General features: G+C 35.1%; 1 protein-coding gene across 1 annotated transcript in view; it reads left to right on the top strand.

Annotated features, from left to right (window-relative positions):
* Positions 1-11,490: 11,490 nt before the first annotated feature.
* Positions 11,491-16,166, top strand: part of LOC148948320 (ficolin-2-like) — a 45,685-nt gene continuing 41,009 nt past the window's right edge. The window contains exon 1 of the mRNA XM_089093883.1: positions 11,491-11,580. Within this exon, the coding sequence (XP_088950009.1) occupies positions 11,513-11,580 (68 nt within the window). The 5' untranslated portion in view covers positions 11,491-11,512. The remainder of the gene's footprint in view (positions 11,581-16,166) is intronic.

The raw sequence follows: 16,166 nt of genomic DNA, 5'->3' as shown, positions 1-16,166 counted from the left end.
GAGCAGGACACTCACCCCAGAGTCTTCAGGGCAAGGATTTTAAGTTATGACCTGGGGACATACAAGTTTTTATTGAAGTCTTTGTCGTAGAAACTTGAAAAAGGGCTCATTCAAATGGAAATTCAAAGGTCTAGTGCCCTTTTAAATATTCAAAAGTGATTTTAGGGCAACTAATCCCCCTCTCACGCCCACCTTTTCCCCAAACACATCCAATCAAAATTTTAGATAGCCATTTTGTTCAGCTTAGTTGATTTCCAGATAAAAATTATGTTTTTGAGGAGGAAACTCCCCCACAGCCCTCGTGGCAATGGTTGTAAGTTATGCCTTGGGGGCATATTAGGTTTTAATAGAAAGCGTTGTTGTAGAAACTTCAAATAAGGCTCATTCGATTGGAAATTGAAAGGGCTAGTGCTCTTTTTTATTGTCGAAAGTGATTGGAGGGCAACTAACCCCCTCTCACCCCAACCATTTCCCCAAACACATCCGATCAAAATTTTGAGATAGCCATTTTGTTCAGCGTAGTTGAAGGTTCTGGAAATTAGGTCTTTGAGGATGACAACCTCCCCCCCCACAGCCCTCAGGGCAAGGGTTGTAAGTTATGCCCTTGGGGCATATAAGGTTTATATAGAACGCATTGTCGTAGAAACTTCAAAAAGGGCTCATTCGATTGGAAATTGAAATGGTTAGTGCCCTTTTTAATAGTCGAAAGTGATTGGAAGGCAATTAACACCTCTGCCACGCCCACCATTTTCCCAAAAACATCCAATCGAAATTTTGAGACAGCCATTTTGTTCCACGCAGTTTAAAGTTCAGGAAATTATAATATTGGTTAGAACACTCCCCCACAGTCTTCAGGGCAAGGGTTATAAGTTATACCCTGGGGGCATATAAGTTTTTATTGAAATCTTTGTCGTAGAAACTTGAAAAGGGCTCATTCGATTGCAAATTCAAATGGCTACTGCCCTTTTTAACAGTCTCGAAAGTGACTTAAGGGCAACTAACCCCCCTCTCACGCCCACCTTTTCCCCAAACACATTCAATCAAAATTTTTAGATAGCCATTTCATTCAACGTAGTTGAAAGTTCTGGAAATTATGTATTTAAGGAAGGGTTGTAAGTTATGCCCTGGGGGCATATAAGGTTTTTGTTGGTAAGCGTTGTCTTAGAAACTTCAAAAGGGCTCATTTGATTGGAAATTGAAAGGGCTAGTACCTTTATTAACAGTTGAAAGTGATGGGAGAGCAACTAACGCCCCTCTCACGCCCACCATTTTCCCAAACACATCCAATCAAAATTTTGAGATAGCAATTTTGTTTGACGTAGTTGAAAGTTCTGGAAATTAGATCTTAGACGATGACAACCACCCTTACAGCCCTTAGAGTAAGGGTTGTAAATTATGCCCTGGGGGCATAAGGTGTTTATAGAAAGCGTTGTGGTAGAAACTCAAAAAGGGCTCATTCGATTGGAATCGAAAGATCTAGTGCCCTGTTTAATAGTCGAAAGTGATTGGAAGGCTTGACATTTTCATAGTAAAGATCGATGTGGGTATAATATATTATTTTGTTGTTGTTGTTATTGTTTAGACCAGGGCACTTCGTATCGAAGGAGTTGTTGTAGGAACTTTGAGAAGGGCTCATTCGATTGAAAATAGGAAGGGCTGATGCCCTTTTTGATAGTCGAAAGTGATTGGAGGGCAACTAACCCCCTCTCACCCCCACCTTTTCCCCAAACACATCCAATCAAAATTTTAAGATAGCAATTTTTTTCAACGTAGTTGAAAGTTCTGGAAATTAGGCCTTTGAGGATGACAACCTCCCCCCCCACAGCCCTCAGGGCACGGGTTGTAAGTTATGCCCTTAGGGCATATAAGGTTTTTATATAACGCTTTGTCGTAGACACTTCAAAAAGGGCTCATTCGATTGGAAATTGAAATGGTTAGTGCCCTTTTTAATAGTCGAAAGTGATTGGAAGGCTATTAACACCTCTGCCACGCCCACCATTTTCCCAAAAACATCCAATCGAAATTTTGAGACAGCCATTTTGTTCCACGCAGTTTAAAGTTCAGGAAATTATAATATTGGTTAGAACACTCCCCCCACAGTCTTCATGGCAAGGGTTATACGTTATACCCTGGGGGCATATAAGTTTTTATTGAAATCTTTGTCGTAGAAATTTGAAAAGGGCTCATTCGATTGGAAATTCAAATGGCTACTGCCCTTTTTAATAGTCTCGAAAGTGACTTGAGGGCAACTAACCCCCCTCTCACGCCCACCTTTTCCCCAAACACATTCAATCAAAATTTTTAGATAGCCATTTCATTCAACATAGTTGAAAGTTCCAGAAATTATGTATTTAAGGAAGGGTTGTAAGTTATGCCCAGGGGGCATATAAGGTTTTTGTTGGTAAGCGTTGTCGTAGAAACTTCAAAAGGGCTCACTTGATTGGAAATTGAAAGGTCTAGTGCCTTTATTAATAGTTGAAAGTGATTGAAGAGCGACTAACTCCCCTCTCACGCCCACCATTTTCTCAAACACATCCAATCAAAATTTTTATATAGCAATTTTGTTTAACGTAGTTGAAAGTTCTGGAAATTAGGTCTTAGAGGATGACAACCACCCTAACAGCCCTTAGAGTAAGGTTTGTAAATTATGCCCTGGGGGCATAAGGTGTTTATAGAAAGCGTTGTCCTGGTTTATAGACCAGGGCACTTCGTATCGAAGGAGTTGTTGTAGGAACTTTGAGAAGGGCTCATTCGATTGAAAATAGAAAGGGCTGATGCCCTTTTTAATAGTCGAAAGTGATTGGAGGGAAACTAATCCCCCAACCACCCCCCCCCTGCCATTTTCCTTTATTTTTAAAAACTAAAATTTTCCTTAAGATTAAATCAAAATGCACTGTGTTAATGCTAATTCCCAATAAGGCATCTCAGCAGTATCCCAATAACGACTAAGAGTATTATGTTCAAACTTTCGGGGCTACTTCTGCTCTTAAAATTTAACCAAATCAAAGTAGCGCATCCAAGCTATCAAAGAAAGTAAACAGATTTTTTTGCGAAGGGTATCAAGTTTTCCATTTCAGGTCAACTAGAGGAGGTATGCAACTAAATTAAACACTATTATTTGTGTCCAGATTTTTAAAAGGGTGTATGTTGTTAAAAATTGCTGAAAATTTTCTCCAGCATACAAATAGCAAGCCAAACTATAAATTCTTAAAAAAAACGAACAGATTTAAAGTATTATTTTCTTTTTCCCTGAAAAGACTATGTCAATATAAAACGAACAGACATTAATTAAAACTATTTTTTCTACAAAATAAGTATTTCAACGAAAAGTAAAGAACTCGATTAAACAAAAAATGAGCAAAAATAAAATCAAATAATCTACCAAGCATGAAACTACCACAAATCAGCATCGATAAATAGATGAAACCCAAAACAACAGAAATTACAATAAAAAACCCAGTCAAACTCAAAACAAGCGGAAATTAACATAAGTTGGGCTCAAAACCCCTATTCCTTCCCAAGGCCAGAACATAATTTGCACTTTGCTAAAAAATATACAAATGAATGTGCATTGTCAGTTTAATATACATATACAGATATTTAGTAATCAAAATGTTAATATTACTTGATTTATTAAAGTTATAAAAGTAAAAAAAATATATTTTTTTCAGTAAAGTGCAAATTATGTTCTGGCCTTGGGAAGGCATAGGGGTTTTGAGCCCAACTTATGTTAATTTTTGCTCGTTTTTAGTTTGACTCGGTTATTTATTGTAATTTCTGTTCGTTTTGGGTTTCATTTATTTATCGATGCTCATTTGTGGTAGTTTCACGCTTGGTAGATTATTTGATCTTATTTTTGCTAATTTTTTATTTAATGGAGTTCTTTACTTTTCTTTGAAAAACTTATTTTGTGGAAAAAGGTTTTTTTTTAATATAAACAATGAACAAAGTTCATAACTAGCAGCCCTTCGCCCGGGGTCTTTTGGGGGATTAAATCGTCCTCAAAGACATAGCTATTATATTTTTCGACCATGCCGAACAAAATGGCTATCAAAATCAAAATTTTGATCCGGTGACTTTGGGAAAAAAAGTGAGCGTGGGAGGGACCTCCAATTTTTTGGGTCCCTTAAAAAGGGCACTAGAACCTTTAATTTCCGTTCAGATGAGCCCTCTTGTAACATTCTAGGACCACTGGGTCGATACGATCATCCCTGGAAAAAAAACAAAAAAAACAACAAACTCGCATCCGTTATCTTTCTTCTGGCAAAAAAAAAAAAAAATTACAAAATTCCACATTTTTGCAGATAGGAGTTTGAAACCTCTACAGTTTGGTTCTCTGATACGCTGAATCTGATAGTGTGGCTTTTATTAATACCACGATAACTACTTATAGAGTATCTATTTATAAGGGCTGGGGGTACAGATCCCTAGTTATTCTACTCTATATATATTATACTCTAACCCCCTCCCCCCGCCTTCCACCTCATATTGTCATATTAGTGATTTTTCTTCTGTAATTTTCAGTATTAAATTTCCAAAACTTTTAACCGGACAAATTAACTCGTAATTCCAAAATTAAAATATATTGTAATCTACAATCTTATACACTAAGTCTAAGTTTAAAATATTATATTCTGTTGAGTCCCGTTTGATTTTTATAAACGGATAAACCCACAAACTAATTAATATCAGCTAGGAGTATTCAATCCCTCAATTAGTATATAAAATTATTAACAATGTATTTTTGAAGTCTTGTATTTACTCCATCTTCATTATTTTGATGAAATGCTTCGATGATTAAAAATTCACAATAGACAGGAAACATGAGAAATTTTAGATTTTGCATATTAAAAGTTTTTTAATACTGTAAAACTAAAAAATTAAAATGACTAATGTAGTTAAACAATAACGTATATAAAAACTAGGCAATTCCTAATTATCGAAGACAGTTGTCACATTTTAAAGATATAAACAATTTTTGAAAGGATTTACTGATTGTAAAGTTGTCGAAGAAACATTACTATCAGCCAACCTGAAAGAAACCATCATCTTTTATCGAGTTATTGTGACATTTCTGTTAATCGCGAGAGGTAGTAAAATTGCGTACATCTTGCTTGTAGGGCTGTGTTGCCACAGTCACAGGTTTCCTGTGAAACTTCACAGGTTTTTGTGCTAAAGATTCCTAATATGACTTAATTTCTGCTAAAAGTTGAATTTTGTTGAGCTCACATTATCGGATTATTTTTAGTGATTTTGAAACGACATCTATTAATCATAAATCTAAAGCTTCATTGCACTTTTCAGGCTCTTTTTGTGAAATATGGAAGATTTGTTTTCGCGACAAAGAAAATGTAATGTTAAATCTGACGTCACCATTCCTGAATCAGTGTAATTCGAATATTTTTTCGCACCAAATTTTTTTCTAAAGCATGTTTTTCAACTTTTGGTAACTATGGGCCGAGGATCGCTTTTTACTAGATTCCAGCTACATAGTTAACAATCGTATATGTCTGAGTAGAGATAGAAAAATCAAAAGAAAGGGCTTAATTCCGTTACAAGAGAATATTAAACTCCCATATAGTCCATTGGCACACAAAATTACAGCCGTTTCTGGCTTGGATATTTTTCACTCACTACGAATTGTTAAAACTTTCCATACTTTATCTAGAAAGTATGGATAAAGACAACAGCCATCTGTTATTGAAATCTTCGTCACTTACTACGATTTGGTTGTACTTCCCATAGTTTAGCCATAGAACGAGCCATAGATTAATGGTTTACTACACCTTCTATTGATTGGATATTTTGAGTTCTAGACGCTTTCCGGGGCCATCCAAAATTGTCAGTGCAATATCTTCCTGTTAAATTATCTTTGATCTATGCTACTAATCTGTAATTAGGCCGTGTTCAGACAGACAGATTATTCGTCGATAATTGACTATTCGGCGATAAAAAAAGACCGTTTTTACAAAAAAACGGCCGACTTTCTTCTAAAAAAAGTTCCTAGTCGCTCGTCGATTTTGAAGAAGTCGGCCGATTGGAGAGTAAAAATTTTAAATGTCAGATTACGTAAACAAGATTACTGACTTGATCCCCCTTGATCAAGGGTACAAACTTCTATATAACCAAGCAGATATTCCTTACGAAAAGAAAAAAAAGAAGGATAAAATTTTGAAACATTTTGCTGTGAATTTCTCACTGCCACTTCCAAATATTTCATGTTCTCTGCCAAAAATCGGTCGATTTCTTATGGTCACGTTCGAAAGCGATGGCAATGAAAACGGTCGATTTTTTATGCAAAATCGATCCGTCTAAACACGGCATTACTTCCGTTGACTACCGGTTTTTCTCAATATATCTCTGACTTTCAAGCTACGATCTCGGCACTTTGAAAGCGGAATAAATTGGCAATGGAATACGTTATCCTTTGCGTGACACATAAATGTTCTTTTGGCCTTCCCTTAAACAGATACTAAAACGATAATATTAGAGTTTGTGCATAGCACATCTGGGGACCCCCAATCTTACTACGTTGATAAATGTGTTCAGCCGTGGGTAGACCTTTGGGTACTCGTGTACCCCACAACCTTTTTTAGTCCCTGTTTCTTTTTAAGGTTCAATCTTGGGACTTACCCTCTCTAACTATTAAAAAAGATTATTTAACATTTAAAGTTTTTTACTGATATTGACCAAAAATCCATCACAATCACTAGCCGTCACTTCATCGACAAAAACCGTCATTTTATTGACTAAAAGTGTCATTTCATTGATACAATCCGTCATTTCATCGACACAAATCAGTCACAACGTCGACAGTCATAACATCAACACGTCAACTCATCGACAGTCACAATCAATATCCGTCACAATGTCGACAGCTATAACATTGACACGTCATTTCATCTAAAAAAAACTGTCAATGAAATGACGTGTCGATATTATGGTTGTCGACGATGAGACAGGTAGCGATTGTGACTGCCAATGAACTGAGGTGTCAATGTTATGGCTATTGAAGAGTTGACCTGTCGACGAAAAGATGGATTCTCCTTGTCGACGAAATGACGTTTAGTGCTTGTGACTGTTATACGAAATGGTAACACCTCCATTAGGTTCAGGGGAATAAACCTAGTAGTAAATTTGTTTGATAGGCTATGTCTTGCTTAAAGAAATGGATGTTTTCAGGTCATATCGGATTCAAATTATAATTAAAATACAAACGAAAATTCAACTAAAATTACGAAGTTAAAATTAGAATTAAACAAATTAGAATAAAAATTAAATGAATTGAAATTCGAATTAAAAAATTTCAGATAAACTTAAAAGAAATGGAGCTAAATATGGTAATTTTAATTTTTATTCGATGTGACCCCAAATTATCCCTAAAAAATTGGAATTAAAATTAATCCAAAGTTAGGTTTCTAAAACCCAGAAAAAAGTTTCGCCGCCAAAAACTTTGACATGAAGACGAAGAATCAACCCATATTTAATGTGGCCTCCAGTCATTTCTAAGACCAAATTTTCCCACATGGTCTTTAAGGAAATTCCTTAATGTAACAAACAGGAAAAACCCTATGGCTTTTTCTTAATTGAAATAGTAAGAGACGACCTGGCTACATCCTACGATTATGACGTCATTAATCAATATTTAACATGATTGATATTAGATTTTGGTTTTTAGAATTTCGGTTACAATTCAGACGAGTCGCTCTTACTATACATATCTTAAAAAAATACGAAAAAACAAGCCCTTTTTCAATAATAATACCACAAAAAATTTTCTTGAATCTTAGAGGGATAATGCAGAAAAAAAATCTCGTAAGAGAATACCCCCTCCCCCAATTTAAGCTACTGGTATTCATTGATGCAAGAAGTTTTTTTCAAAGCGCGTATTTCAACTTTTGGTTAATATGGATTATGGTTCGCCTCAGAAGTTGAACAATATACTTCTATGTACTTTTCATCCCCAACAAAAAATTGAGATTTTTTGTACGAAATTTAGGGAACCTGCCGGTGTGAATGCGTGAGGAATGTCTAGACACACCATCAAACCTATAATTACTTCTGTACTACTAGTTGCTGTAGCGCATTGGCTAGTGAGCACTCCCCTTAACAGGGAAGATAGAAGTTCGAGTCGCTCTACAGTAATAATTGAATCCTGATTATAATTTCTATTAAAGATTGGTTTTTCATTATTGCATCTACTACAAGACGGATATTATTATTTTTTTTGTTTGCTTTGACGCTGAAAGAATTTGGAAAATCGAACTCAAAATTGATTTCTCAATTATCCATTATCTTTTTTTCCATATCCAGTAGTTTTTGATCGTAGATCATTTTATCTGGTTTTGATAAAATAGGCTTTCTTCTGGAGTCTTCTGTGATTATACAGAAGATATTTATTTTATATTTTTGTCCTTTGAATATTTGATTTCCTTTCGTCCTTTGCCTAATAAATTACACAATGCATTAGATGTAGCAATTTCCTTTAAAATTAGCCACTAAACTTAAACTGCGCCAATAACCATTAATAATAACCTGGTCACATACAGAAAAAGCCTACGGCTTTTTCTTCTTTGAAATAGTAAGAGACGAACCTCAAGCAATCAAGTGGCTAACTAGTTACAATATATGCAATGGTTTAATATTTCAATGATCGTCTTTTAATGTAAAAAGTTATAATATTTAGATAGCAGGCAGCTAAACTGAGTTTCTTTTTTAAACTTTAAATTTAAGAGATATTACTTTAAATTTAACATATTAGCGTATTCTTTCTATGGGGGGCAGGAAGTTTCTATGGGGGGGGGGAGAGTCCTACCAGAAGCTTTGTTTTCAAAGCTTCTGGTAGGACTCTTCCACCCCCATAGAAACTTCCTTCCCCCCATAGAAAGAATACGCTAATATGTTAAATTTAAAGTAATATCTCTTAAATTTAAAGTTTAAAAAAGAAACTCAGTTTAGCTGCCTGCTATCTAAATATTATAACTTTTTACATTAAAAGACGATCATTGAAATATTAAACCATTGCATATATTGTAACTAGTTAGCCACTTGATTGTTTGAGGTTCGTCTCTTACTATTTCAAAGAAGAAAAAGCCGTGGGCTTTTTCTGTATGTGACCAGGTTATTATTAATGGTTATTGGCGCAGTTTAAGTTTAGTGGCTAATTTTAAAGGAAATTGCTACATCTAATGCATTGTGTAATTTATTAGGCAAAGGACGAAAGGAAATCAAATATTCAAAGGACAAAAATATAAAATAAATATCTTCTGTATAATCACAGAAGACTCCAGAAGAAAGCCTATTTTATCAAAACCAGATAAAATGATCTACGATCAAAAACTACTGGATATGGAAAAAAAGATAATGGATAATTGAGAAATCAATTTTGAGTTCGATTTTCCATATTCTTTCAGCGTCAAAGCAAACAAAAAAAAATAATAATATTCGTCTTGTAGTAGATGCAATGATGAAAAACCAATCTTTAGTAGAAATTATAATCAGGATTCGATTGTTACTGTAGAGCGACTCGAACTTCTATCTTCCCTGTTAAGGGGAGTGCTCACTAGCCAATGCGCTACAGCAACTAGTAGTACAGAAGTAATTATAGGTTTGATGGTGTGTCTAGACATTCCTCACGCATTCACACCGGCAGGTTCCCTAAATTTCGTACAAAAAATCTCAATTTTTTGTTGGGGATGAAAAGTACATAGAAGTATATTGTTCAACTTCTGAGGCGAACCATAATCCATATTAACCAAAAGTTAAAATACGCGCTTTGAAAAAAACTTCTTGCATCAATGAATACCAGTAGCTTAAATTGGGGGAGGGGGTATTCTCTAAAGAGATTTTTTTTCTGCATTATCCCTCTAAGATTCAAGAAAATTTTTTGTGGTATTATTATTGAAAAAGGGCTTGTTTTTTCGTATTTTTTTAAGATATGTATGTATATGTATTGGCAAAGCCAATGGTAATGTATGCAATGTATTTAAACATCAGGAACCCTATTGTAGAGGTTGCAATGGTTTCAGCAGCACAGAAAATCAAATGTCACGCATAATTTCTATTCGCGTGAACAGTAATACCCCTTTATGTACACCCAAAATTCTGTAGTGAAAATATTATTAAGAACTTATTCACTAAAAATAATGTTCTTTAAAAATTTTGACGAAATATTCAAAAAATTTGCCAAAATGTTAATCACAATCCAGTATTTAAATTCTTAAGCAGAAAAACGGATAAAGTAGGAATTTATCGGTCAATTTATAATTACTGATATATAAAATTTAAGAGCAAGGAATCGGGGTTGCATGGGGTCGATAGCCCGTATCATATCTTGGTTAGGCTAGGGCATAACTTAAAAAATAATCAAAATTAAACTGAAAAAAAGAAGTATCTTCAAATGAAAGAGAGGACCAGAATTAAAACTCAACACCAACAAAAATTATTCTGTATATAAGGGGGGGCTACCCCCTAATCAGCCACTTGCTCTTCACGCCACAGTTTGACTTTTTGTCCCAGTTCTTTAAGAACAACTTCTCAAACACGAGAGCAGTTGAATTGGAATGGAAAGTATTTTTAAAGCACTAAGAACTTCAGCGTAAACAGCGAGGGCTTGAGGTGGGGAATCCACATCAAATACGAAATAATCCCTACTCGTTTTGAGTTTTAATTCTGTTCTTTAATTTCAGTTGGAAAAACTTGTTTTTTTTTTATTTAATTCAAACAAAAAACCAAAGTCTCAGGACAATTTATCCAATAGATGATCCCTGCACCAAAATTAAAATGGTATTAATTTGTTTTTTCAATATCTGTTTATTCAATTTAATGTAACTAAAAATTCGTCAGCAAAAATAAAGGGAAGGATATTAATTAATTAAAAAGAATCAAAATTAAATGAAAAAAAAATAATTTTCTTCAAATGAAAGAAAGCACCAGCATTAAAACTCAACACCAACAAAAATTATTCCGTATATAAGGGGGGTACCCCTAATCAGCCACTTGCTCTTCACACTAAAGTTTGACTTTTTGTCCCAATTTTTTAAGAACAACTTCTCAAACACAAGAGCAGTTGAATTGGAATGGAAAGTATTTTTGAAGCACTAAGAACTTAAGCCTAAACAGCGAGGGGTTGCGGCGGGGAATCCACCTCATATACGAACTAATCCCTATTCGTTTAGAGTTTTGATGTTGTTCTTTAATTTCAGCAGGAAAGATTCAAACTCAAATTCAAATTTTTGTTAATTCAAACAAAAAACAAAAGTCTCAGGACAATTAATCCATTAGATGATCCTTGCACCAAAATCAAAATGGTACTAATTTTTTTTTCAATATATGTTTATTCAATCTAATGTAATTGAAAACTCGTCAGCAAAAATAAAAGGAAGGACAACAAAAACACAAAAGAATAATTGAATTAATTATGGACTTAGTCAGACTGATCTCTATCGGTTTGTCTGGTTTTATTTCAAAAAATTTATGGAGTATATTTTTCAGGTTGACAAACGAGTTTGACATGATTTTGAGAATAGATTTGTGGGACTTCGAAGGAAACAGAGTCTACGCCGAATATGAAACTTTCAAGTAAGCAGAAATGGTATTTTATTTATATATTCTTTTGCTAAGACTACGCCACTGCTTTTTTGACGCAAAAATTTGCTTTCCTGTCAAACAGTTCGTGGTAACGAACGAAAAGTAAGAGCGTATAGTAAGAGCGACTCGTCTCAATAGTAACCGAAACTCTAAAAAACGAAATTTCAATATTAATAGATACATCAAAAGAATCGGATTTTTATGCTGATTTTAAATATTTAAGTTTCATCAAGTTTGGTCGTACTGATCAAAAGTTATGAGCCTTAGAAAATTTGCCCTATTTTCGAAAAACTCGGAAAAGACCCCTAAAAGTCATAGAATCTTAATGAAAATCACACTATCAGTTTCAGCGTATCAGAGAATCTTACTGTCGAGGTTTGAAGCTCCAATCTGCAAAAATGTGGAATTTGATTTTTTTTGCCAGAAGAAAGATCACGGATTCGTGTTTACTTGTTTGTTTTTTCTTTTCCCCAGGGGTGATCGTATCGACCCAGTGGTCCTAGAATGTCAAAGAGGGCTCATTTGAATGGAAATTAAAAGTTCTAGTGTCTTTTTTAATTAAAAAACAAAAAACTTAATTATAGAATCACTTCTGCATTTTCGATGTCTTTTCATACTGCGGTCTTTTCAAAGATATAAAGCTTAAGACCAGGGACGCATTTGAAGGAAGCCCACTGAATTTTATGTATGTTTCATAAGGTATGATCGGAATATATAAATCTTGCTGTCTATCTATTTATCAAGGGGGCGGGGGGGGGGGGATTTGAAAATGAAATGTTGTGCCCCTAAGAACAAGAAAAGTAAGTATTATGATTGTTTTAATGTAATTTTCAAAGTTTCCAGGGTTTCCTTCAAATGTGTTTTTGGTCTTAACTTTTACCACTTTCCGCTATATCCTCTATATAAATTACCTCTTCTCCCCCCCCCCTAAATATCTTAGACAATAGATCCTTCGCCAGACTATACAGCATACAAGAATCGTCCATAGCAATGGCTTCAATTCACAAAAATGTGGAGGGGATGTGAAATTGTACTTTTAAATATAGGGGGGGGGGGGGTTAGAAATGTTGTTGCTGTAAATGTTTAAATAAAAAGTATATTTTAATGAAAATATCTCAGAAAAATTACTATTCAAAATATGGAGGCGGGGAGGGGCAATCGCTCCCAGCTCCTTTTTTAGAGATGTTTCCTTTTTTGTTACCTGAATTTAGACGCTTTGATTAGAAGTACTGACACGAAAATAAGGTAGCACATAGATGGGGCATTATTAAATAAGACATATAAAAATCGTAATAATAAAAATTATTTTAATTTCTCTAAAATCCTAGGGCCATGTTAAAACAAAATGAAAAATTCCATTAAGTAGTTCACACTAAATAGACCAAAAACATTGCACGAATTACAGAAATTAATTTTTGTGCTCCATATACTTAAAATCCATATATTTTCAAATATACTTATAAAAGAAGAATATGTCAGGAAAAATGTAAGTAAAATGATAAAACAACGAAAAAAGTCAACATTTAGTGTGTTTTGGCCTCAGTTTTTGCTGATCCCCTAAGGCCTATAAACTCTTCAGTGAAAATGTATTACCCAAAATTGCTTAAACAGTATTTGATTTATTTAAAACACGCCATAGCTGGTAATTAAAAATGGACCCATTTAAATTAACTAATTCATAATAATTAGGCTGTTACCTGTTTATATGAATTTTAATTTAAACTATATAATGTGCTTTTGTGTAATCCTTCTTTACTCTTTTACGTTCAAAGCAAATTTTTTCCTTGAGATTATGCAATTACTCCGGTGTAATAATATGGTCAACCCAACCCTTATATTTTTATATGCTTATATTTTTGTGATGGGAAGAGGCAAATGTCCCCCCGCTGACGCCCCAATTTTTTTAGAGATATTTTTTGTTTTGTTACCTGAATTGATACACTTTGATTAGAGGAGCATACATGAAAATGAGACATGTACATAAATGAAGTCCATTAATTGGACTTGTTGATAGGACTATTTGATTTTCCCTTGCTCTATACCTATTTACCTTAGCTCTGCCCTTGGAAGGATGATAGAATATCTATCAAAAGGTGAAATTAGTCATTTCTATACAATTCTGAAAAAGTTATGGCAGCTTTACCTCTCACAGAGACTATAATTTACTCTGGACAATTATCCTTAACCACTCCACCCGTAAAATTGAGACAGAAAAGAGAAAGCAATACACATAAAAAGTATTTTGTATAGGAATTCTGACAATTTCCCCTGTGCATAATTTCCCCTGACAAGTTCACCCCCTGAAAATTTTTTCCCATGGAAAATTCCCCCGTGGAAAAACCACCAGCAGAAAATTCCCCCGTGGAAAAACCCCCAGCAAAAAATTCACCCCCCCCCCTACCCATAAATGTATACATACAACCTATTAACAAATACTATGCGTAAACATTAATCAAATTTTATAACTTGAAGACCTTTCCCCTGGGACTGTGGGGGGGGGGTACTACGGAGCTTTGGCATAATCCTTTTTGACCCTTTAATGTTCAAAGCAATTTTGTTTTAGTTCTCAAAAGTATTCTTCTTTTTTTATATGATTACTTCTGCTTAAATTGAATATTCAGTGTACTACATGTTTTAACTTGTCTTGAAAGTAGGGTGGTGTTAATACACATGTAAAAGAGGAGGGGAGGGATTGAGCCTCCCCATTAATGAAAATATAGACTGTTTGGCTCATGGACGAAAAATTTTCCTTCTTCTTGGTTAGTATCTGGATTCCAGATCCAACTTTTTTCTTCTTCCCCCCCAGGCACAGATGACCCAAGTGCAGCAGGTCTTAGGGTTGTGCTGATCCTACTATTACATCCGAGTAATTGAACAGTCTCACCGAATAATCTTTCATGATATTCAGTCTGGCTTTAATTTTGACCTTGAAGAAATCTTCCTTGTGTTGTCTGGGACGAACAAAAGAAGATTTGACAAAACGGGCATACTTGAATTTATTAAGTTCTCCGAAAAACTCAACGACCGTCTTTCATTTTATTTTTATGTTTTGTCAAAGTTAGCTGATAACGTCTTTTTTTGTACACCTAATTGGTAGATGACCTTTTCGTATAGAAGTGTTTGTAGAGTAGATGTTTGATAGAAGTTAAAGTCCTTCATTCGTAGAATTTTCCAGTGGGACAGCTATTTCTATATTTTTGAAGCTCAAAGAACGGCTGGAAATCCTTAATAGTCCAGGACTTTTAGCTCAAAAAAGGGTCGAACCCCGAAAAAAATTCCAATATAAACGAAAATTGTACTAAAATGATCAGAAAACAATTCTGTACAACATACTAAAAGTCCCCATAAATCCAAGTGGGGCAAGTACCCGAAAAACAGGGGAAAACGGGGAAATGCGGGGGAAAATGAGAAAAATTCCGAATATTCCCAGAAAATAGTTTAAAGTGAGTTTTCTGGGGTTCTCCATACGCTGATTACAAAATTGACATCTAAAATTCAGCATAGAAAAAGAGTACTATGGAAAACGGGGGAACAGGGGAAAGAGGGGAGAAAAGAGAAGAATACAGGGTAGGGGTAGAAAGCGGTTTGAAAGATATTTTCTGGGGTATTCCTATCTGGTGATTACGAAATTGAGAACTAAAATAATATAACAAAAATTGATTAACATAAAACGGGGAAATGGGGGGGGGGGGCGGGAGGGGAAAAAGGGAAATATACAGGGTAGGGGTAGAAAGCATGTGGAAACGTTTACAAATGTTAATACAGTAGATATATAGAGGTTCGGCTACCCCATAGGTTCGGAAAAGGCAAAAAAAAAAACTCGAGAAAGAAATACGGAAAGATACTGAAATTACTTTTTTCCGTATTTCTCGCCGTTATCAACAAGCGCGTGGGTTCGTCAACATAATCCTGTTCTAATTCGACATTCAGTAAGAGAAGCAAGGTAGACTAGTCACCGCGGAGTTCCAGTGCCGACGACAAAACCTATCCTGACGGAATGACATCTAGCGGATCCAATAGTCCCCAGTCTGCGTGGATGCTTACACATGTGACATGGTAGCAGAATAAATCAAGGTACGACGATATTTTGTTGTTAAGTCAAGCATAATTTTGCGTATCGACAACTCTTCTTTCAGTACTAAGCCAAGTTTAATTCATTATTTTCCCTGGGTGCCTGAATTCATGTTTTTTGTTGCGTTTTGTCAATATTAAGCAAGAGTGACATCTAGTTTTCAGAGACGGTCTTTCGTGATGGCGCGCCCTCTCGAACGTTCAGAATTAATTTTGAGTGGTACGTTCGCCGTGCGCATGGTGGTGTTGAAAGATAAAGCTCGTTGGGAACCCTGCTGCTGTATCAGAAGTGGAAAATTTTCATGTCATGGAGAGCTGACACTGTAATGTCAGCTATCAATGGTTAAAATTCAACACTTCTGTTTGAGCAGCTGGGAGACATGATAGAAATGATATTCAAGGTATCTGTCCTATTTTTACCGAAACTGAGCTGCTATTCTCTTCCAGTGCAACATGAGTGGCTCCAGCAGACTCTGCATTCTTTGTCAGCAGGACTTAACAAGCGA

This window comes from Artemia sp. Qi Xiang Cuo, chromosome 9, assembly GCF_049724085.1.
Source record: "Artemia sp. Qi Xiang Cuo chromosome 9, ASM4972408v1, whole genome shotgun sequence".
Classification (NCBI taxonomy): Eukaryota; Metazoa; Arthropoda; class Branchiopoda; order Anostraca; family Artemiidae; genus Artemia; species Artemia sp. Qi Xiang Cuo.
This window is presented reverse-complemented; position numbering and strand designations above follow the sequence as displayed.